This window comes from Brachyhypopomus gauderio, chromosome 2 (genome assembly GCF_052324685.1).
Source record: "Brachyhypopomus gauderio isolate BG-103 chromosome 2, BGAUD_0.2, whole genome shotgun sequence".
In the NCBI taxonomy this organism is placed as follows: domain Eukaryota; kingdom Metazoa; phylum Chordata; class Actinopteri; order Gymnotiformes; family Hypopomidae; genus Brachyhypopomus; species Brachyhypopomus gauderio.
This window is the reverse complement of record NC_135212.1, coordinates 25436775-25459841: the sequence shown is the minus strand read 5'-3', so window position 1 is coordinate 25459841 and position 23067 is coordinate 25436775. Positions and strand designations below refer to the sequence as shown.

General features: G+C 39.6%; 1 protein-coding gene across 3 annotated transcripts in view; it reads right to left on the bottom strand.

Annotated features, from left to right (window-relative positions):
- Nucleotides 1-6994: 6994 nt before the first annotated feature.
- Nucleotides 6995-23067, bottom strand: part of luzp2 (leucine zipper protein 2) — an 81102-nt gene continuing 65029 nt past the window's right edge. For 2 of the 3 annotated variants that reach the window (XM_076992391.1, XM_076992392.1), the window contains exons 5-12: nucleotides 21608-21670; nucleotides 19927-19989; nucleotides 19184-19246; nucleotides 15648-15722; nucleotides 15187-15354; nucleotides 10956-11060; nucleotides 8508-8582; nucleotides 6995-8073 (exon numbers count right to left, since the gene is read on the bottom strand). In XM_076992391.1, the coding sequence (XP_076848506.1) occupies nucleotides 7939-8073; nucleotides 8508-8582; nucleotides 10956-11060; nucleotides 15187-15354; nucleotides 15648-15722; nucleotides 19184-19246; nucleotides 19927-19989; nucleotides 21608-21670 (747 nt within the window). In that variant the 3' untranslated portion in view covers nucleotides 6995-7938. The remainder of the gene's footprint in view (nucleotides 8074-8507; nucleotides 8583-10955; nucleotides 11061-15186; nucleotides 15355-15647; nucleotides 15723-19183; nucleotides 19247-19926; nucleotides 19990-21607; nucleotides 21671-23067) is intronic. The other variant, XM_076992393.1, reaches the window with a different exon arrangement.

Here is a 23067-nt window from a genome sequence, read left to right as displayed (position 1 = left end):
GCCTCAGACACTGATTGACAGACTCTTCCCAGTCTTTTCATATTTAATATGTTATGGAATGTAATATTTTATATGTTATTAAGATTGTGTCCCACTGTCCCTTAAACATGCTTCCACTGGGTGGCTGGAGATACAGACCTATCATCATTGAAAATGCTCCATTTTGGTCCTTGGAGCAAGGACAGGATTTATCGAGACTCTGGATTTATAAGACTCTGTCCAAGCTCTTGTTTCCATGGAGATGAGAGAAGTTCAGGGGGAACGCTTGACTTTTAAAGTTAGTTCAAGTTGTCAAATGTTGTGCAGGAAGTCGGATTTACAGGTAATTGAATATTACTATAGACAACCTTTTTATTTATCACAGCATTTTTTGACCTTGTCTTGTTTCTTGTGGTTTCTTGTGGACACTGTGTCATGATGGCACCTCAATTCTGAGCTTAATTTCTGTATCATATTGTCCTGGACTGTATTAAGGATGTGGCTAAAGAAACCTCATTTTTTTAGTCATTCTGTATGTATCTGCTGTGCAAAAACCAGAATTTGTCACAAATCAGTGATTCACTATGAGGTTATGTTTGTGTCCAATTATTATCACATGACAAAATATATATAAATCATTATTTATTATTTTAAAACACATCTGGCAATGGCCTCCAAGAAGAAATGCCTGGGGTATAGTGCACTGCCAACCCATTTCCTCCATCCCTTTACCCTCGACAAGCTGCGCTAGAGAGGACTGTGTTTGCGTAGAGTCAAGTGCGCGCTGTTGCATCCCCCTGCCCTGTGCAAACACGCACTCATAACACAGCGCAAACACAGCGAGCACTCGCCTTCCCTAATGAGTTCTCTCGGCCACTGTCGCCGCCGGGGCTGCTGGCGCTTTATTCAGCAGGGCCACAGCAACAGCAACGCTGCCTGAGAGAACAGAAGGATCGATAAACTAAGATGCGCTTCCACGCATGCCGATATTCCAGTGATCTACCTCAAACACATCGTGGTAAAAGAGAGCAGTGATGTAATCTGGAGCAATGTCTCCCTCTCAAAATGCCCTACAGCTTCAAGCCATAGTCACAGAGGACGGGAATCTATACAGATCCCAATAATAACAAAGGCAGAGAAGCAATCCAGCGAAATGGAAAATTCTGCAAATTCTGTTTTACCAATCTCATATTAGTCCCAGTCGCATAAGTCACGGGAAGGTAGCGGAATGAAATAATGAAACTGTCTTGAACAAAACTCACGAGAGAAATTTATGGGCTTAGAATAATTTGCCAAGCCTAAAACAACAAGAAAATGTTTACTTACAGGTAACAGTAAGTATTGTTTATACACAAAGGTAAAATGCCACATTAATGCATTATATTTTTAACCATACTATAAATTGCTATCCCTTAAGTGCAATAAAAAACATTTTATGACCAAACAAAACCCAACACAAAGTATTGCTGGAGGTTCCCAGTGGACCATCCTGAGAGCAGAATAGCCATATGTGTTTACATATATACACGTGTATGCACACATTGCACTGCTGTATGATTCAGATAGATCTTATGTCTCATGGAAGTCATGTTTGCTTCAAATGCACTTCTCTCATTGAACATGGTAATTCTCCACATGACATGGACATTGCTTCAAACCTTATTGTGAAGTCAAAAACATGACTGAGAAGCAAATCAGAGAGGGGGGGGGTCTTGAGCAGCACAGTTGTTTGAGTTTGACCCTCTGAAGCAGTTGAGTATGTAGGGCTTGGTTCACAAGGAGCATGTAGAATGAAGTATACTGATCAATCGATGTAAGGTGCAATATATATGATCACCTACGGCATCATCGAAATGTAAGGCTGACATTTTCAACTAACTCTACCAGACATTCTTCATCATCACCACAGTCAACTATTTATTGATTCCTTTTGGTCTTTATTACAGAACCTTGTAAACCTATATTTACTATAGGACCAATGGAACCATTTTTTTAGCAAGAGATTAAGGAGCTTTAAAAGCACTGTAGTGTTAAAAAAAAAAAAAACGTTTGAGATATTTTGAGCACTCAGATTTAGTGGCTGAGAGGAACAGTGAACCAGCCCTTTGTGAAATACTGAGGCACTATTATCGTAATGCTATACTGACATTCACGAGCTTCTATCACTTCAGGGTATATGCTTTAACCATAATTAAGATCAGGCTGGAGCATATCTTGCCCGAGGTTTCTCCAAAAGCTGCTCAAAGGCGTTCACTCTCATGTCCCTAATGAACACGTCTTTTATCATGGAAATGTTTCGATTGTACATTTTGATGGGAATGATGTTAATCAAAAGTTTTTGCGGAGCTTAAAGTGGGGCCGGCAGGGCCTCCTCGGAGAGGGACATAGAGAAGGACGTAAAGAAATAAAAATGGTCTCATTCTGTGCAAATATCATTTCTCCTTCCAACATGTATTCACATTCACATGTTTGAAAAAGTTAAAAACCAGGGCTACCGGTAACCTACTATCATTATTTTAGAATTCAGAAATAATTTTTAGCAACATGTTTAAGAGGAAGCTTTTAGGAAAAGGTCTCACATGCGGCTGTTATAGTAATGAGTATTATTAAAGTATTAATTCGTTCTGGGCGTAACATTGCTGCCCGCCAGCATACTCCTTTAGACAATGATGGCTCCGTGCATGGCTTTTATATACAATCAGTGTTACGCATGTGTCTGTTTTGATTATATGCCACGCCTACCTCAGGTGTTGTGTGTCTGACTCAACTGCCACACCCCCTGGGTCTTATTATGCCATTGTGTTGTTCCTTATTGTAGCATTTTGTGATTGGCCGGTTATTGCAGTGATGTTAGCTTTCTTCAGTTGTTGTTAGTGCATGTTTCATTTTGTTTGACATTTCAGCTGGAGACTTGCATTTGCTTGCTTTCTTTATGCAGTACATTCTGTGCCTGTGATACTGGTCTTTATCAAACCCCATGTCAAGATCAAAATTTTCCTTTGCAGCAATAAAGTGTAACTATAACCACAACTATAAAGTACTTATATATGTTTCTTCCATTTATTTTAACAAAAAAACAAACTTTTACAAGGTTTCCTTGGAGGCAGAATGTTGGGGGTTTTTGGAGCTTCTAATATTTTAGTATTTTTCATTACTCTTATTTGTAATGATGACTCATTTTCATCTTGTAAAATGACATCTTTACTCATTCAACATATGAAAAGTTCAAAATATACATTATCTTCAAAACAGGATGGAAATTTTTTTCAATTTCAGTTCATATAACATCTTGTTAGAGAAAAAGAGAGCTTTAATGTGCTGCTGTCTCCCTGTCCTTATTACATCAGCCTTGCTGGAGATAACAACTACCTACTGCTCCAACAGTGTCCTCCTGGATTCTGATTCTTTGCCACCATTTTTATTATTACATAATTCAAATCTAGAGAGGGTTTTTCCAATTCATTGCAAGTTGATCGTATTAATTAAGAGTCATACATTCTGGGAAGATGCTCAGCAAGTGGCAGAAGTGCTGATTGTGTGGGAAATGCAGCAGGAAGGGAGATGGTGAGGAATAGGAGCATGGCCTGTAGTCAATAGACCCACCCCTCGGCCAGGAGGGGAGCTTAGCACTGCATTTAATCGGAACCTGAAAAATTATGTTTAATGGGTAACTGTCAGCCCTGAAGTCTCGGGTGATTTATAAACATGTCTAACTGCAGGTTCAAAGAAGCCAGCAGTGCCGCGTATGCATGGGCCAGCCACCTGACTCTCTCAACCGTGGTCACTTTAGAATTAAACATGACCAGTCCAAGGCAAAATCCCAGCACCTTATAGATTTACGAAAAAGTGCTTAGCTGCCACAAATTCTTTAACTCTTCCTATGATTTAGTTATTAATCATACAATATATTACTCATAACTACTGCAAATTAGTCAAAAACTTTGCTCAAATATGAAAGGTATGTCAGCAAGAATAAATAATGAGGTCTGGATTCACCTTGGAGTTTAATGAAACAAGAGTGTGAAACTACTCTTGTTACTAAGAGGGTTACTAAGAGCCTCTCAACTAGCATTATTAATTGTATACAGACTGCAGTAAAGGTACAGTATGTCTTAGCGGGATAAGGATGTAAGTAGACATATCTGGTTAATGAGAAGGCAGCTGAGTGTTGAAGCAGAAAGAGGGAGGGGCAGGATAGCTAATTAGTCTGAGTCTTTAATTAGCTGGTGGGCTCAGATTGTGCTGAGTGCTATTAAGATGGATTATGCTGTTGACCTTTAGTAGTGTTGGAGCTTAGCAAATTGACTCCAGCCCTAGCATGCCAGAAGCTCTGCTCACTACAAAAGGATGATGAATGTTTAGTGTATAAGACTCAAAATATAGCAGAAAAAATCTAAATGTTCATCTTTTTGTTATTTTCTTAGTTTTTTCTATATCTTATTTACTTTTTTTTTTGCTTTTTCAGTGATCAATCTACAACAGTCCAGCTTCAGAACATTTGAAGTATATTGCAAATACAGTGTCAGTATTTTACCATACAGAATGGTTTGTGAGGAGATTGTAGTTAAAGCCGTGCTTCATTCCCTGTGCAGGAGGAAATGGTGTTTCAGCTCGAGCTCTTCAGTGTTCCCTGTGAGGGCTGTCTCTGCTGTGACATTAATGCTGGATCACGCTACACCTTTAGTTTGTGCGCCCATGTTTGTGTGTGTGTGTGTGTGTGTGTGTGTGTGTCTGGATGGGGATGCTTGTCTGTGTGGGGGAAAAGGTTAAGTTTGGTCAAACACCGACAATGCTAAAAAAAGAGTACAGAAAATTGGAGGAATAAAAAAATTGTCACATGGCTGCAGAGGGACATTTAAAGGAACGTTTCATTTACAGGCGTGTGTGTGTCCTTTTTCCATCTTTTGCTTTAACTGTGATGCCATCAGAATGAATTTGTGATAGAGAGCTGAGATGAGATTAGACCAAATGAGAAGAGGTGACTAAGTTGCCCGCATGCACAGGAACACTTCTGTAATAACCTGGTGTTCAGTGCAGTGACCTGAGAGATCATGCTTTACCTTAGCTGACACATGTGCAACTATGTTAAGTCATTGGGTGAGAATAACCATGTTTCAGACTCCTATGTGGGTCGATTATTGTTATTAGGAATATACTGGAAAATCACTATAAGTGATTCATGAAATTATAAGTGAATTAAGTGACTGGATAAAAAAAAATGATTTGCATTACTGAATCAATTTTTTAAATGTTTATGTTCAAAATACTTAAAGTGTTGTTTAGTCTGTTTCTGAATGTGTGTGTGTGTGTGTGTGTGTGTGTGTGTGTGTGTGTGTGTGTGTGTGTGTGTGTGTGTGTGTGTGTGTGTGTTTCAGCTCTCTCTCCTCTCTGTTGTCCATAACTAGTCTGGAAAACATGTCCTCTCACCTTTCAGCTTCAAAGCTAAGACAGGAAAATATCTGTTCTAGTGTAGTCGAATCTAGTCTGTTTTAGTCTTGTTCTAGTCTAGTCTAGTCTTGTCTGATCTAGTTCTTGTCTTCTTCTAGTCCACACTTGCCTTGTTTAGGACTACAAACAAATACAAACAATGTAAAAAATACCTAAAGCATGATGTGCTCATAGTGTAATGGATGTACTGTTGAGTTCCCTCCAGGAACACCTTGCATCATGTTGAAAAGGATGAAAATGTTTCCGAGCACATAACTCTTTGTACGATTAAGCACTAATATGTCCCTTCTGCCCATGTTTATCCATTTCACAAAGGAATTGTTATGGAAGCAAACAACAGACCAGCAGGACAGCTTGGTCAAACTGTGTGACAAATGTTAGCGTTCTTGTAGTGTTGGTTTTTAACCAGTCTCTGGACTGTTTGTGTAGACAGTCTAATTGGGTTGTATTCATTTTTAATCTTCGTTGACAATGTTAACCAATATTGTGCACACTGAGTACAAAAGACCTGAGCACTTGCTTAAATATTAATTACTTGTTTTATGTGCTTCGGTGCAAAAGAGATCCACTTCCCTTTATAAAGTTGGTGCTACATCAGCCTCTCTTCCAGTGTAAATGAAACCATGTACGGTGTGCATCACCACGCATTTATTATTTTTATTTTTTTTAGAGAGCATCTGACATTAATAAGTTTTGGAACACACCTCATTTTTATTCATGAGATTTTGAGGAAGCAGAGATTCAAGTGAAGGCTAGCACTTATTTTTGGAATATGACGGCTTCAGGTAAATTGACTCTTCCCAAACTGCACCAGTGACTTTGTTTCTTGCAGCATTGGTTCCATGAGCAGTGATCTGAGAGATTTATTGAGTTATAGCAGATGTCTGAGAGGAGAGCAAGAGAAAAGATTCTGATGGGTACTTCAGTGTGCATTTTCCATGCACACATTTATTATCAAGGTTTTCTACAAAATTCTTCTCTGTGTTAGTAAGTTATTTTTGATATTTTTTTGGCCAGGTACAGCAGACACCAGACACAACAGACCTGCGGTTACAACATTCAGTTTGCCACTCACACGTCTGAGCATGTATGCAGTGCTGGGTGTCTCTAGGCAGAAAGCTGTCACTGTGGACAGAAGAAGACTATGTGCTATATTCCTTTATTAGAACTCTTTCTGCACTACTCCAGAACACCAGCACGTGTATGAGACAAGTCACTAAGCTACAGGAGTGTGAATGTGAAACCTTCAGCAGGTACTCATTATAATCACCCATCTATCTCATTATGGTGTCTGCAATAAAGCCACTTTGCTGCTTCCTTAAAGAAGACTTCAGAACTTGGCACAACAGTGCACAACGTTGACAACAGTGCTGGAGCAGTCTGCTCTGTGCAGTGCGACTTTTCACCACTGGAGCCGCTTGCTGTGATGAGATCTCGGGTAATTGATGTTCTTCCAGAATATCTACATAATGAATTCCCCATAGTCACCCAAAGCAATAATGAAGGAAAGGTAGACTGAAAAACAGAAACATGTGGATGTATAGAAACACTGACAAGTATTTTTTTTTCTCCACAAATAACCATTTATTCTTCACACAATTACCGAAAATCACGGTTTATTGAATGGACACAGGAAGGTAGAGAAACTGACACATGTAGCAGTAGTTTAAGTACTCAGTGCATGGCACATCATTCTCAGGAAGACGACTCATTGTGAGTCTGTTTTTTCTCTTTAATTCTGGCACCTAATTCTAAGTATTCAATGGTGAAAGTTGGCCAGCCAACTTAAGTTACTAATACTTTAGAATATGGAATAGTGAGAGTGAATTAACCTTTGCTACACCATGTGACAACCTTCACATTTTACATTTTGGCTGTACATGAACAGTCCCCACTTAACATCTGTACTTTTTAGCGTAGAAATATTGGACCTGCATTCACAAAGCATTTTGAAACAGGAGCGAGGGTGTAGAATGAGTCTTTTTGCTCGCTTTAGCGAGGGTTGCTTTAGCACACAGCAAAGTGGGGCTGTAAGCAGCCCACCTGCTGAGAGTCTTTGTGAATATGCTCCTGACCAAGGGTGCCAGCCCACAAAGTGTTCCCAACTACAAACATCACAAATCAAAGAAACATGTGTCCTCAAATTCAAGAGAATTTGAACCGAAACAGATAACAAAGAAAAGAACAGTTATTATAAAAGAAAAGACCAGTACCACCGGAACTTTTAAAATCAAAACCTAAAAGTCTATAGTGCATGCCGTTGTTCTATGCTGTTGGAGTCATCGAGAAAGATCTAAATTGTATGTTGGGGGTTCCTTTTCTACAATAGCATTGTTACATACAGTATGTGTAGGTTTGTGTGTGTGTGTGTGTGTGTGTGTTTGGTGTCTAAGTGCCCCTGAAGTGCAGTGTGTGTGTTTGTGTGTACACGTGCGTGCATGTGCTTATGTGCTTCGTGACCGAGAGGGGGTCTTTAACTGATCCGGATTCTGTACCATGCAGCCAGCCTGCCTAGTCTTTCAGTTGTGTCTGTCTGACTGTGGCTTTTTGGGGGGTGCCACCGTCTTGCTGTCCAAAGGTGTCCGCACGCTGCTGTGCCCGCTGCTCCCTGGTCCCCTCGGCTGCAACATAGAGGGTGATGAGTGGCTAACAAATGGTAGAGTGAAAAAAGGGCACAAAATTAGAGTCCTTTGAAAGGCCAGCACAGAAGAGCACACACATGCCACGCTGCGTCAGCCAAGGGGGGCAGTTTTGCGGTTGTCTATTCATGTTAGATTTCATTTCTGTCCCATGGTTTGACAAGGGCTTGGTCACTGCGGGGACCAAAAATCGATCTGTGCAAATGGTGTGTGATAGAGGCAGCTGTGTATTTATTGAAGCCTCGTATCATATTTGATACGACACATTGGAAAATGGTATTAGGTATTAATACAGATTTTATCAAAGTATGAACGACCTAGAATGTTTTTATATAGATAATGGCCAGTTAAAAAGTGAGTGTCGTTCTCAGAGAGGTGTGCTTGACGTCTAGCCACCCACTGAGTGGTGTGCCATGCGGAATGATATGGCGTTGTGCTCACCTGGGTATGACCTGTCATCTTTGCCATCTCAGTAGATGTTCTCACAGTCTGATTCTGGAAACAATCTGCACCCACCTGAAGGGCAAAAATCTGTTAGCTTTAAAGAGGAATTTTAGAAAGATCATGAGAAGGTGGACATACCCATGATATATATCCACTATTATCATTATTTTGATAATGTGCTACATGCACTGGTGTGTTTAAATGGTTATGTTTTTTTAATGTTTGTTTTGTGTGTATATATGTATGTGTTATGCAGATTTGTACATGCGTGCATATGTGTGTATGCAATCTCTTTTTTATACTACACCACGGTAGGGCTCAGTGTGTCAGTAAGACTAAATATAGTTGTTTATGTAACGAACTGGGCTGAGCAGGTAGGACGCAGATGCAGCTTTCTGGAGTTTTAATAAAGGAACTAATACAAAACCAACATATTCACACAAAGAACAGAGGTGACAAGAACTGCTAACATGAAAAGACATAAGGAGCATGAACTACATGAACAAACATAATTACTCACAACTTAGAATATACAACTTACTATTCTCAACCTACTATTCACAACATACAACCTACAATAACCCACAACACTAAAGACCAAACACAGGACTTAAATACACAAACTAAACAAGGAACCCAACAAGACACACCTGAAAGCAATAACAAGGGGCGGAGACCTAGGCAGGCGTGTGAAAACAGAGACAACAAGGAATTTCAAAATAAAAGACACTCAAACACACAGAGAACAAAACAAAAGACATGACTGACAGGGGGGAGGCAGGACCACGTGACAGTTTGCTGTTTATATTCACCCCAAGAGCACTACATGAGCTATGTATATTTTATGTCTTATATATATATTATATGTCTTATAATATAAACAGATTTATCACATGTTTATTAAAAAAGGGAAATTGTTTAATATGTATGTACTTCCATGATATGAGATGATGCTAAGAAATTTGAACATAACAGCTCTTAACCAAGTTTTAAGATTTTGTGTAATTTTGTAATAAAGGCCCTTCTTCCTCTTTCTGCCATTCTTTTGCATGCACGCACCACACATACACACACACACACACACACACACACACACACACACACACACACACACACACGCACACATACACACACAGAGACACACCAGAAACACTTACACACACATAGTCACACACATACATACACCCACCCAGCCACACACAAACCCCCTCTCAGCTGAGAAGAAAGTGGAGCAAGTGAAAAGCTTGAGAATTTGTGACTGCCGAAAGGAAAGCACAGTATATCTCGGGCAGTAAAACAGTCAGGAGGAAAAGAAAATCAAGGCCTCCGTGTACCTTTTTCTTCTTCTCATTCCCCCTGCTTCTCTGACTTTGTCTAGTCACTCTGCTCTGCAGAAAATAGGTTGCAAAATTCACTGTCTCCTTTCCCAACTAGCCATGACAAGATGCAAAATCCAGCGGCATTTAAAAATGATAAATCAACACAGACACAACAACTTTAAAAAACAGCTTCTGCTCTCCTCTCTTTTCTTTGACCCCACCCATCACAGGGGCTCCACCCTGTAATCCTGTCACAGGAATCTCATCAATAACTTCAGGATGTGATTTCATTAAGAAGCAATCTTCACGACAGGTCATTCACACAGGGTCGCATCCACACCCTCAAGCAGTGTATGTATAACGAGTATGGGATCTGTTCTGCGGGTCTCTTGCTTTTTGTCTTTATCTGTCTAACCTAAACATGTGTCTTCCTGGTTACTTACACTGTTTCTCACTCATTCTCTCCCTCTTTCTTTCACACCTGCACAGTCACAAAGACACCACATGCACTTAGAGCACAAACACACATACAAGGATGCACACAGACACAATCCTGTCACAATGGTAGATAACCACATGTCAGTCGTCAGTTAGATTAATCTCCTCTGGGCTCCAGTCCTCCTCTCTGCTCTTCTGTTGCTATCTGTACTTTGACACATTGTTACAGGTTCCCAACATCTTCCCATTCCTGTTTCAAACTCTCCCAACAAGGGAATCTCACACCACACAGTGCCAGACAGATATGCAGGATATTTGTCAACTTGATGACAATTCGGGATCATATAAAAGAAGAAGCATGCCATTAGGGATGTGTTTTTGTAAGACTAAGTACAAGAGAAATTTAAAGAAGTTTACCTCTCAAACTTTACAACATATACATTATTAGAATGCATCAATATTTTCCACTGCAACTATACCGGCAGATCAATCTGACATTGATTACAATAAAATTGCTGAGTGAGGGCTTTCAGGAGCTCACAGCAGAATGAACTGACGTTTAAAGGAGTATTGCTAATGGTTTGTGATGTTAATAGATGCACTGAGACTCAATGAACATATTAGCTGCTTCATTTGGGCCAGAGGGTCAGTAAAGGGCCATTAGAGTGTAATAGCACTAAAGATTTACCTTTACCATCTGGCAGTCCTTGACTCCTGAACCATCTCTCCTCATTACCTCCACATTTACAGGCAATTTACTTGTTGTTGTGATTCTGGGAACTTTTGGAATATCCTTAAAGGAAAGATCAAAAAGAAATATGATTTAATGTCATGCAGCCTTATGGAGAGAAAGAGAGAGGAAGAATATGAGAAAAATTGTTTAATGCCTGTGTGTGTGTGTGTGTGTGTGTGTGTGTGTGTGTGTGTGTGTGTGTGTGTGTGTGTGTGTGTGTTGTACTCAAGGAATGGCCATGCACATTTTATGTTGCTAATTTTTTTAACTGTTCAGTGATGGTCAGTTTTTTAAGTTAGAAGAGGAAAAATAAAGATCAATAAATAGGTCCATATTGTTATTGTAATATGTTTTGCAGCATATTAAAAACATAATCATGGCTCAATGTAATTTAAGACTGCTCTGCATTATTTTATCAAAATAATTTAATTTGTTGGATCCAAGAAGAAAATCACAGAATATCTTCATGTGAAATTAGTCAGACGTGCCACAGCACACAAGTAACACTGATGTGTTAGAGGGTTAGAGGAAGGCCAGACTTGAGAAATAATTTGCATATTGTGGCCTTCTGTGTTATCAGTATTGTGGAGTCCAACGCTGTGATATTGACTAACCATCTTTGGTATGAAGCACAAGGATAATCTTCTACACACATTTAGACCTGTACCTGTAAAATGTACTAACTTTAAACATAAAAGTATGAATATTTGCATAAACATATGGATATTTGCATATGCATATGAATATTTGCAACATTTTCCAGTGACATTGTTTGCAGATCCTTTTAGGCAACTGGCAATCTCTGAACAGCTGGAACTGTCTTGCATAAGACAGTAATAATAAATAATAAATCCTGTCCTGTAGGCAAACGCTGCAGCTGTAATGACTGGTACCACAGGTTTTCTCCCACTGTCACCCGGTTTAATGGCAGCTCTTCACTTCAGCTCTCTCTCACTCCATGAAATCCCCCCAATTACACTTATTGTGGCAGCAAAGCACATTTAATCACATTTGAGGTTATTAGTATTATTCATTATACATTATCGGTTTGCCTGCGTCGGCCGAAAGAGGATGGGTTCCCTATCTGAATCTCAATACCTCTTACGGTTTGTTGCTCTTGCTCTCAGGGACTTTTTCCTTGGTACTGACACGTTGGCTTGCTCATTGGGTGCTTGGACTCAGACTCTCTGTGCATGTATTGTACGAGTATTGTACGAGTTCTGTGAAGTTGCTTTGTGGCAAAACATGTTGTGAACAATGATATACAAATACATCTGAATTGAATTGACTATTCTTGCAGTTTCTAATATCCTGAAGAACACTAAAGTCAATCAAAATGTATCTATATAGTGCTTTTTACAATAGATGTTGTCACAAAGCAGCTTAACAAGTGTCTGAGTCTAAGCCCCCAGTGAGCAGGCCAAAGTAGTTAGTGTGAGATAAGATGAACAAGTAACAGAACCATCTGCCTTTGAAACTACAACCTGATCACAGGGACATATTACAATATTCAGTTTAATCACCATGGAAATTAAATGAGAAAGAAACTGCAAGAAGGGGCAATAAGTCCAAAAACATGGAGGTTAGGTAAATTGGCAGTCCCAGACAAATTCTCCCTGAGTGTGTGTCTGTGTCTCTCCCTGAGTGTGTGTCTGTGTCTCCCTCTGTTCAATAAAAAAACAAGTTGTTGTCTGAGTGTGTGTGCTTGTATGCCCAGTGGTGGATGGTGCTCTGCCACTAGGGTCTGTCCTCTCTCCCCTTCCTGCACCCCATTCAGTCCCCCAGGGGGCTGTGGATCCCGGTAGAGAGTACGCTGTGCGCAATTGGCTGCCACTTCTCGCCGGTGTGTGATTGGTTGTCTGTGACGTAGCTGTGTTAACAATTGTAAAGCACCTTGGATATCCTGATAAGGCGCTATATAAATTGAAACATTCAATAAAAGAAAGCAGAACAGACCCGAACAACTCAGTATAAACAAACATGGACATGACACGGAAATGACGAGGCTTCATAAACCACAAAGGGGACAAATCCTCAAACTTAAAAAGAAAACAAGACACAGGTGAGGAGCATTAGAGAGAACAGACAGGAACATGAGACATTAACAACAACAAAAGCTCATGGTACAGGCACAGGCATCATGGAAACCCCAACTCCATAAACAATATATATATATATATATATATATATATATATATGTATATATATATATATATATATATATATATATATATATATATATATATATATATATATATATATATATATATAGGTTTCCAGAGAAACAGAGAGGTCATAACAGAGGTCCATCATCAGCTTTGCACACCACCCCTCCTCTCCAAACAGGTGGTGTCTCAATTTGTGGAATAATCTTGGCATCCTGGTGCATTCATTTAAATTCAGGCTCTTAAACGTTAAGCACTGAGATGGTCCTCTGTTGGTGCCGTTCACACACTCCAAAGGACAGAGGAGGTAAATCACGAGGTAACGCCCTAGTCCCGGCCAAACTGGCTGAACCAACTGAGCTGGCAGCCAATGGAGTAATGCTAGCACAGTAATCCACTTAGCCCTACATGGAGAATAAAATGCAATGCGATACCCTTATCACTTCCCTATTACAAGATGTGTGATATCCTTCTCAAGACAGATTCTGAAGTGTGTCAAAGGAACCTGTATCTGTAGTTCAATACTCACCCCTCCTATCATGATGTGTTTAAAGAGAATGGAGTCATACCAGATATGCGCTATAAGACATGGGCCTATCATCAAATGAGTGAAAGAACGAACTGCCTATAAACTTATCACAGACGAGCTTTGTTCTGTCTTAAAATACATTTTATCTCCTGAGAGGATGCCAGTACAACGCTAACAAGATGTTCCCTGGCAGCTTAGTGGGTTATCCATGTCTCAGGTATTTGTTCCAAACACCTGATTTAACTAATTAGCTACCTTCCCTGGTTCAAGAAGTAAGTTAATTAGTGCATGTTTGGAAATGCCTTTACTGTATTTTGAAGTATAATTACTCTGATTCACTATGTATTGTAACTTGTTTTAACTGCAAAAAAAAAAAAAAGCAGAAATAGCATTTGCAATGTTTATGAAATATTGCCATATAGATATAATACTGCTGCTCCTACGTTCCACAACCAATGCATGGACAACATGTACAGGTGCCAGAATAAATCTGGTCAAATAATGCACTATGAGAAATGGTTCCTCTCAAGGTTTGTTAAATATGAAACAACCTCATCTCTAAGCCCATCTGTGTTCCATGAGACTTACACACTTACGATGCCATCACTAATAGTGCGGGATAAGAGCACAGGTTTATGATTGCTGATTGTAAGAGTTTAGGACTCATTGCATTCTGACCACTGTCGGGGCAATGCAGGACTCTGTAGCATTATCAAATATTGATGGTTATTTAAACTATAGAAAAACGGAAGGCAAAGATCTTTGTGTAGGATCCAACCTTGAATGTGTGTTTCATTAATTCTGTACCTGAAGAAGTTGCCACCTAGACATTACACATGCGACAAGCAATATTTCTACTATCTGTATAAATATAATATATATTTTAAGAATATATCTGAATGCCTTCTGAATACATTTTTCTATTGAGCTTATGATCACGATAAAGCTCAGAAGTAATTTAAGAGCATCCCCATCATTAATATAGATCATTAAAGGATCACACATGCTTTGTTGAGTTGTAATTACCAACCTATTTTCTCATATCTTTACACATGCAAATGTTTGTTCGTGAACTGTTCAACTGCAATTCAAGGGAAACTACTGAGTTGTGAATGCCATCCCAAGAATGCTTTACTATCCATTAGGTATGAATGGCTCATAATTAATATTTTCTTTCATTGATTTGTTGCTTTTTAAATATTTTTTTATGATATTGTTCTGAAAGGCTTCTGGCTGCACATGGAAAATGTTGTCAGTCAGGCCCCCTCAGATCACATGTGGCAAACAAAACCATACAATATTGTCATTGTCTTGATCTTAATAATTACATAGTGGAGATTAAATATGTATTTTTTGAAGGCCATGTTAGTTGCAGTAGGCAGTACCGAATTATTTTTATTCTTGACAATTTCCGTAATCTGAAGAATGCTGATATGGTTTGGATTGCATTACGGATGTGTGTCTGTCATATAGAATATAGGGAATGTACTACCTTTACATGTGGTTGCTGGAAGGTGACTCGTGAGTTGTTGGCCAAGGGGGAGTATCTCATCAGGTGAGTAGGAGTGGCTGGGAGTCTGTGTAGACTGGGTGTCTGGCTGTGTAGGACAGATGAGAAGCAGACATGGACGGTGTCCTTCAGGGCCTTCAGCTGTGACTCCTAAATCAAATTTTGACAGCAAGAACAGATGAGAAACACTGGGAGGCACTGGGACTAACATGTCTTTTCTAAAATCTAGCTGGTGCTCAGTGGCGTTTTCAAAGATCTATGTTCTTCTGTCTATCTCCAAACACCAAAAATTCCCAAGTGTTCAAACAGTAGAATTCCATCCTCTATGTTTAACGTTGTTGTCAGATAAAAGAGGCTTGTGGGCGGGTGTCTGAGGAGAGGTCGACCCTGGGGGATGGTCTGCTGTAGTCAATGAGCAAGATCTTATCAGTTTCTTTTCTTACCTTGTCCAGTGCGGCTTTCTCCAGTTCCTCTTTGGCAACTCTCAGCTTGGTCTCCAAGTCCAGGAGCTGCTGACCCTTGACAGAAGACAGACCATCTTACAGAGGGCTTTCCTCACATTTGTACTGATTGTACATTCCTGGTCATACTGTAGACTCTACAGCACTAGGTACTTCCAGTCTGAAATAGACTCATTAAAATGATCAGTTCTAAATATTAATCTGTATTACATAAATACGGCATGAGTCATGAGCAGTGGGGCATCTATAAGTGAGCCGACCCTGACTCGTCACATTTAAGTGAGCAAATCTTCTTCATAAAATCAGAGTTATTCTCAGTTCTTGATCATATCAGTCCATTCATTGTCATGGTGAGCCCAGGGGAACAGAGCAATAGTCTCACACACCCAGTAAGAACCGTATCAAATCTGTCCCATTTTGACACTATGACCAGAGGAGTGACACTTGTTACAAATACATGCTTAAATGTTATATAGACAAAGTATACTGCTTAATTATAACACTCACCTAGATTTCACAACTCAAATGGAGTCAATGCTCCTCTAAGCCCACTCACGGCTCTCCCTATAAAGACCTGCTGTTTCATTTTCAGGGGTGTGAATGTGACAAGAACACTGGCTTATTCGTCTGAGTGGCAGGAAGCACAGTGCTTCCAAGCCTAATGCACGGCCAGAGGCAGCCAGGGGACTTTCTAGCAAAGGGGAAGCCTTCAAAAGCTGCTGATGCCCTAGGGGCTGCCACAGAGAAACCAATACAGAAGTCATATCAAATCAAGAGAACTCAAACATCAGAATATTCTTAGCATTACTCTCAGTACCATTTGCTGTTTGTTTTCTTTTTCTAATGTGCTTTTGTTTATTAAAATCAAATTAATGCACATGGGTCATACTTCAGTTGATATCATAAGCAGTGATGCTTTAACATTATATTTTGTTGTACAAAATTAAAATAAATAAATACATGCATACATCTGCCTCACACGGGCTATAAAGCTGCTGACAGATACGCAGCATTACAATGAACTTAATTAGCCTTGTTTATTTTCAATCAATAGAATATTACCACAATTACTGCAGAATGTGAAACAGCACTAATTGCTCGTTAGCAGTGCAATCTCAGTGCTTTTTAAAGAGCAATTATTACACGGTACATCATGAACCACCTGACCTTGAACTAGCATTCTTATGCTGCAGTTCACATACAAATGTCTTCCCGCACCTACAGAACACACGTGATGAATGAAATAGCCCTTTTCTGGAGAAATGCCCTCAGTGGCCATGGGTGGAGACGGAGGACAATTTCAAAAAATTAGCGAGCAATTCATTATCATGCAGAAGGAATTTTGTGTCTTCAGTAGACCTCTAATTCTTCCCTCTTAAGATTATATTTACATTTTACATTTTGCACCATTTTCCTTTGGGGGGGGGGGGATTATCTTCTTGTCACTAAGGCAGCCTGTAGTTAAATGAGATTTACTGTAAACAAACAGGATTAACTCAGTAATCACGCGTCTTGATGCAGTTAACAGCTTCATGTGACCGACCCCTTCATCTCCCAATGTTCACGTCATCCAATCTGCTGAGCTGTTTCCTATGACACTGATATTTGTGCAATAAACATATTTGTGCAATACATCAATAAAAAACATTCATGTGATCAATGCCACTGAACTTAGAGCTGTTAGGATTATTTTTATATTTTTAGGAAGATTTGGAAACACAGCTGTGTTTTTTTAATGACTATGTAATGCACCTATTAAGACATTCGGGGAAGTGCTTATTTGGGGAAGTACTTTGCTTTTATTCAGAAAAAAACTCTAAAGATGGAGGAGAAATGAGAGCACATTTGACGAGTGTGCAAGTGTGTCCTCCCGCCTCACTCCTCGGCCCCACATGAGAGCAGTCACTCTGCTATTGTCAGCTTCAGAAGCGTCTTCAACTCCCTCTCAGGACATTCTCAGACAGTGTCTCCTGCAAAGTGTCATGAGTCTTCTTGTAAGCTCTCCATACAACTTCCTTAATTATAAATATAAAAGGAAGAGAAGTAATCTTCCTACATCAGATTCAAATAGAGACGCGGGAATAGATCTGCAGCCCCCACAGATAAAAATACATTAGAGCATATGCAGCTGAATTTGCATATTGCTTTTCAGAGTATTATTCCTAGGGTAAAAAAGACTGCAACCATTGCAGAAGTGCAGTGGATAATGTGGACTGGTATGTCTCTACACCAAACCTTTAAAATATTTAATTATATATGTGTGTGTGTGTGTGTGTGTGTGTGTGTGTGTGTGTGTGTGTGTGTGTGTGTGTGTGTGTGTGTGTGTGTGTGTGTGTGTGTGTGTGTGTGTGTGAGTGTGTAAAGAAAAAAATGTTTAATGTTAAATGTTAAAAATGTTAATATAAAAATGTTAATGTTAATATATATATATATATATATATATATATATATATATATATATATATATATATATATATATATATATATATATATTAACATTAACATTTTTATATTAACATTTTTAACATTTAACATTTAACATTTTTTTCTTTACACACACACACACACACCTTATATATTATATATATATATTAATACATATATACAGAGAGAGAGAGAGAGAGAGAGAGAGAGAGAGAGAGAGAGACAGAGAGAGAGAGCGAAGAGATTAAAATTATGAATTTTGTCATGGAAATTTTATGTTCATTAGATGATGCAAGGAGAAGGAGAAGGCAAAGAAGAGCAAGCAGAAGGCAATATCTACTGACATTTCTCCTCCTAGCACAGCAGCCGAGAGAGGAAAGGTCAAGTTATGTGGCAGAAAATATCACTGGTCTTTAAAATGCTCTTCAGTCACAACCTCCCATCAAAAGGCCAGGCCCTTCATTTAGTACCCACTCACACCATGAGATTACAGTTTTTAATATTCTTCATGTTGTTTGCTGTTCTCATTATCGTTGCAGTTATTCTTGTTGCATTTAGGTAATTTTTAGCTCTAAATAATGAGTCCATATATATATATATATATATATATATATATATATATATATATATATATATATATATATATATATATATATATATATATATATATATTATAGAATGATATGTTCTACACTGGTCAAGAAGATGGTGTTGAAAGACACCTTAGCATGAAGTCTTGGAATAAAATCCATTCTAAATCCACTGGAATTAATAGTGGTGAAAGCCCTGTGAAGGTGCTCCCTTCTTGACTTCTTCAGGACAGTCCTGCTTAGCCTCCATAACAGGAGAGATCCCGAGGGAAGGCCATTTGAAACTACACAAAACAAAATCCATCAGCAGCCTTGCATGTGGTGAACAGCCTGACGTGCGGAGAGCCTCATTAAGGTGGCTCCCTCTCAACACTGCAGCCTTGTTCTCTGCCCCTCACAGTAAACCCAAAGCTCGAGTAAGACCACCTTTAAAAGGTGGGCCGGAGAGCACGTCCTGTCCTGTGCAGGGACGATTATGACGCATTATCTTTCCTTGGCGCTTACCTTGAAAATTAAATCCTTTTTGCCATACCTCAGCTCTTTCAGCTGTGCCTGGATTTTTTTGGACTGCAAAACAGAGATAAGAGAAAATGTGAGTTAGCTTATTCAGACGGTAAAATTGGTTTTTAGATCGTCAGGGTTTTGGCATCTGTAGCGACAAGGTCTTTTGTGAGCACGTGCTGGGCAAATCTCCAACTCAAAAGAGAGACCTTTGCACAGCAAGGGAATCTAAAAATTCCCCCTTCAGTGAGCTGCAGGACACACTCAATGAGGCAAACAAACTCATGTGTGAGCTCACTGGTAGTCACACACATACCAGTAGAAACAAAATAAACATTCTTTCCAGTAGAGCAATACCTAACCATGGGTGGCAGCAGTTTCTGTAGGAACCGGCACCCTGCCATCAGTTCAATGGCAGTTATGTTTGGTGCAGCATGTAAGGGGTACCATTGAGCTAGTAGCTGGAAATTGAGGTTAAGGTATTTTTCCAGTAACAACAAAAAGGACTGTGCTGTAGTTCTTCAAATGCTATCTTAAGGCTCCTAGGGGTTAGTAAGAACAGCAAGGAACAAATAACCCCTGAACCTAGGAAAGCTCCAGTCCTGCACAGCCATTATTGTCTAACTGTGAAGTAATGTTTACGTCTCTCTCCCTTTCATTCCCTTTCTCTGTGTGTGTGTGTGTGTGTGTGTGTGTGTGTGTGTGTGTGTGTGTGTGTGTGTGTGTGTGTGTATTTAATCATATACCTCTTCAGCATGTATGTCACAGAGTTTGTTCCCAGACAGAAGTTTGTTCTTCAAGCTTTTGTTCTGCAAAGAAAAGAATCTGATCACTGCTCCATCAAAAAAGTAGACCCGTCTGTGGACATGACAGAAACACGTCAGCAGTTTCTAGAATACAATAGCATCTGTAATTAGATAAGAAAACATTGATGGGATGAGAGTGGCTTTAATTTTACAGACAAATGTATAGCTCCTTCTCTCTCTCTCTCTCTCTCTCTCTCTCTCTCTCTCTCCCTCAAAACACACACATAAAGTATATAATCAAAAGTTATTAAAATAGTTTGTTTGAATTGTGTATTTGACATGTCTTGATAGCTTTATGTATATGCATGAAACATCTTGAATACTTTTAGATTTGCAAGAGCACCTTGTACTTTATGATTTAAAATTTAATACAACCCCCCTGACATGGCTACAAATTTTCTTCCTCAGTCCATGTTCAGCCCAAAAAATCTCTAGTGTGGATATGCAATAGAAATAATATATTTTTGTTTTATTTAATCTTTATTTAGTCAGGTAGGCCTTTTACGACTAAGCTGACTTAAACTTTGAGATGGTTTTTTATGGGGTAGATGGCCTATGTGTTAGAGACACATAAGTGAGAGAAACAGGGACAGATGTGAGAGTTGAGAAAAAGGAAGAGAGAGAGAGAGAGAGAGAGAGAGAGAGAGAGAGAGAGAGAGATACAGAGGCAGAGGAGGTATTAGAGTTAATGAAGCAGAATACTATTGCAATGTGACTCAATGAGGTGGAATGGGCTTGGAATCAAGTCCAGGCACTTGCATCCCCACCCCTCGCTGGACCGGAGCCATGGCCAGGTCTGGCTCGAGCAATGGCAGCTGTCATTAAAAGTGACATGTGGCCGCCTTGCTACAGGCAAGCGTGACACCAGGATCCGCCCAAGCAGATAAGGGATTGCACCGTGACTATTACTCACAAGACTGGAAATTGATGCAACTTCACAATTTGCACACCGGATGGGTGATATTTCATGCACATAGAGGACCTATGATGCGAACTTGATTGATAGGATTAAATCCCTCTTAAATTGGCCTAATGTCCTCTATTTCCGGGGTGCCAAAGTAATTGATATTGTCAGTGCATGAGCCTATTTACTATCATTACATCATCACATCTGCTGAATCTGAATGGGGACCCTGGCTTCTATTTATGATGAACAGAAGGGACATTTTCATTTTTATGTTTAATTAATATAGGTCTAGACATACCACAAGATAGATTACCTTAGAATATATTAGTAGACATATCATAAATCTATGTCAGAACAAAGAATAAAAGCAATAACTTTGTTGAAGTTATTTTTCTTTTTGTCCTAGATGACATGCTGCTCATGAAGAAAGACTCCTGGCACTCCAAGATAAATTTTCTAACCCCAAATGATCTTTAAGGACACCAAAAGGTGCACTGGTGTCTTCATTTTGTATTTCTAAATCCTTTACATATTATGCATCCCAAAATGTAGGACGTCCTCAGACAGACCCTACCCTTGACTCGAGGTGATGAAGGAATCACTGTAACAGTATATAAGTTCTGATGTCAATGAGGCTATTTTCATCTTTGCTGTGGCTGATGTGATGCATGATTTGATCACCAGTCGTTCTGTTTGTTATCATCTATGTTGTACCTCCTGTTGTAGGTCTTTGATGATCTTTGTTTTTTTCTCCATCTCCATCTTCAGAAACTTGATCTGGATAACGACAGAAGATCACTGAGCAGATTTGTCTAGTCGGAGTCATCATGATGTCATTGAAGCATGGGCTTTCTAAGTTAGCCATGTTTGCTTTTCATGAATATGGATATTTTATTGGCACAGTTAGTTATATGTCCTGAATACCCATGAGTAATTGCATAAACAGGGATCTCTCAGTGTGTGGGGCCTACAATTGCTGGGAGTAAATCATCGAGTTGAAAATGGAAGATAGGGATGAAATAGGAAATATGGAGTCCGAGAGATTATATGTGAAGAGAAAAGTTTCTGTTGTAACCAACTTGCATAAATAAGCCATACTGCAATATCTGTGTGCGCATCTACATTGGAATCATAACTCCATGCCTGAAAACTCTAAATAATCTCTAAAATGCAGCAGTGTGCATCCCGTAGCCTGAAGGGAAGCAGGAGGGTTTACCGCCCTGGGGGTTAACTGCAACGCCAATCAAATACCAGCACCCCCCGTTGAACATTCAGACAACACACTTCTGACTTCCCCAGCAGGCATGGTAGGCAGGAGACGCGTCTAAACAGTCATCGCGAACACTCCACCGCATGCGTTTCTCTATTCTTACTTCCACATTTACCCACTTTTGTATATTTTCACAAACTGACATGCCGAAGCCAATGCATAAACATGTTCTTATTTTATTTATATCCTTAGCTGGTAGTGTACGGTGGCATTCTGCTGCTGTTCTGCTTTGATTCTGTTTTCACCCGGTCTCTCCACGACGCTCACAGTGGCTGTCCTAGCACCGAAGCACGTGGGATGTTATGCTTGACACTGCCACAGTCTTCATCACCAGTGGCTGTGCATCCTTAACAAAAGCTGAGCTAAGCATTAGCTGCGTCTAAAATAGATTATTTCAGTAATATTCCAGTTTCGTTTTAACTATTTATATTTAAATATCTGTTTAACATGTTTAATTTAGGTGTCCCTTGGTGGTAACAGCTTTTGCTAATCGAACGGAAGAAATCACAAACGAAAATTAATAAATAACCAAATGATAGCCTTGTGTCACGCTAACCTCGTGATCCTGAGGAGTGTTATTACGAAGTAGGTCATAAAAAGGCACAGAACACCCCCCAAAAAATCCACAGATTGTTTTTACACCATTCTAAAAATGTTAATGTCGCTGTACTGTGAATGTGCACTCAAAAGCAAAACCAACTTGTAAAGAGGTTGCGGTCACGAGGGTCCCATGCTCTCTGTAATTAGTGTCAATCGGTGTCGAACTGTTCGTGGCGACAAAAGAATAGTCCAGCCTGGTGAAATGGTAATTTTCCCCAGCGAGTCATTCTCATTCAGCACACGGGCATGGCAACCTCTCTTCCCTGAAGCCATGGCCACTCTCACACACGCGTAGGAGGGGGGG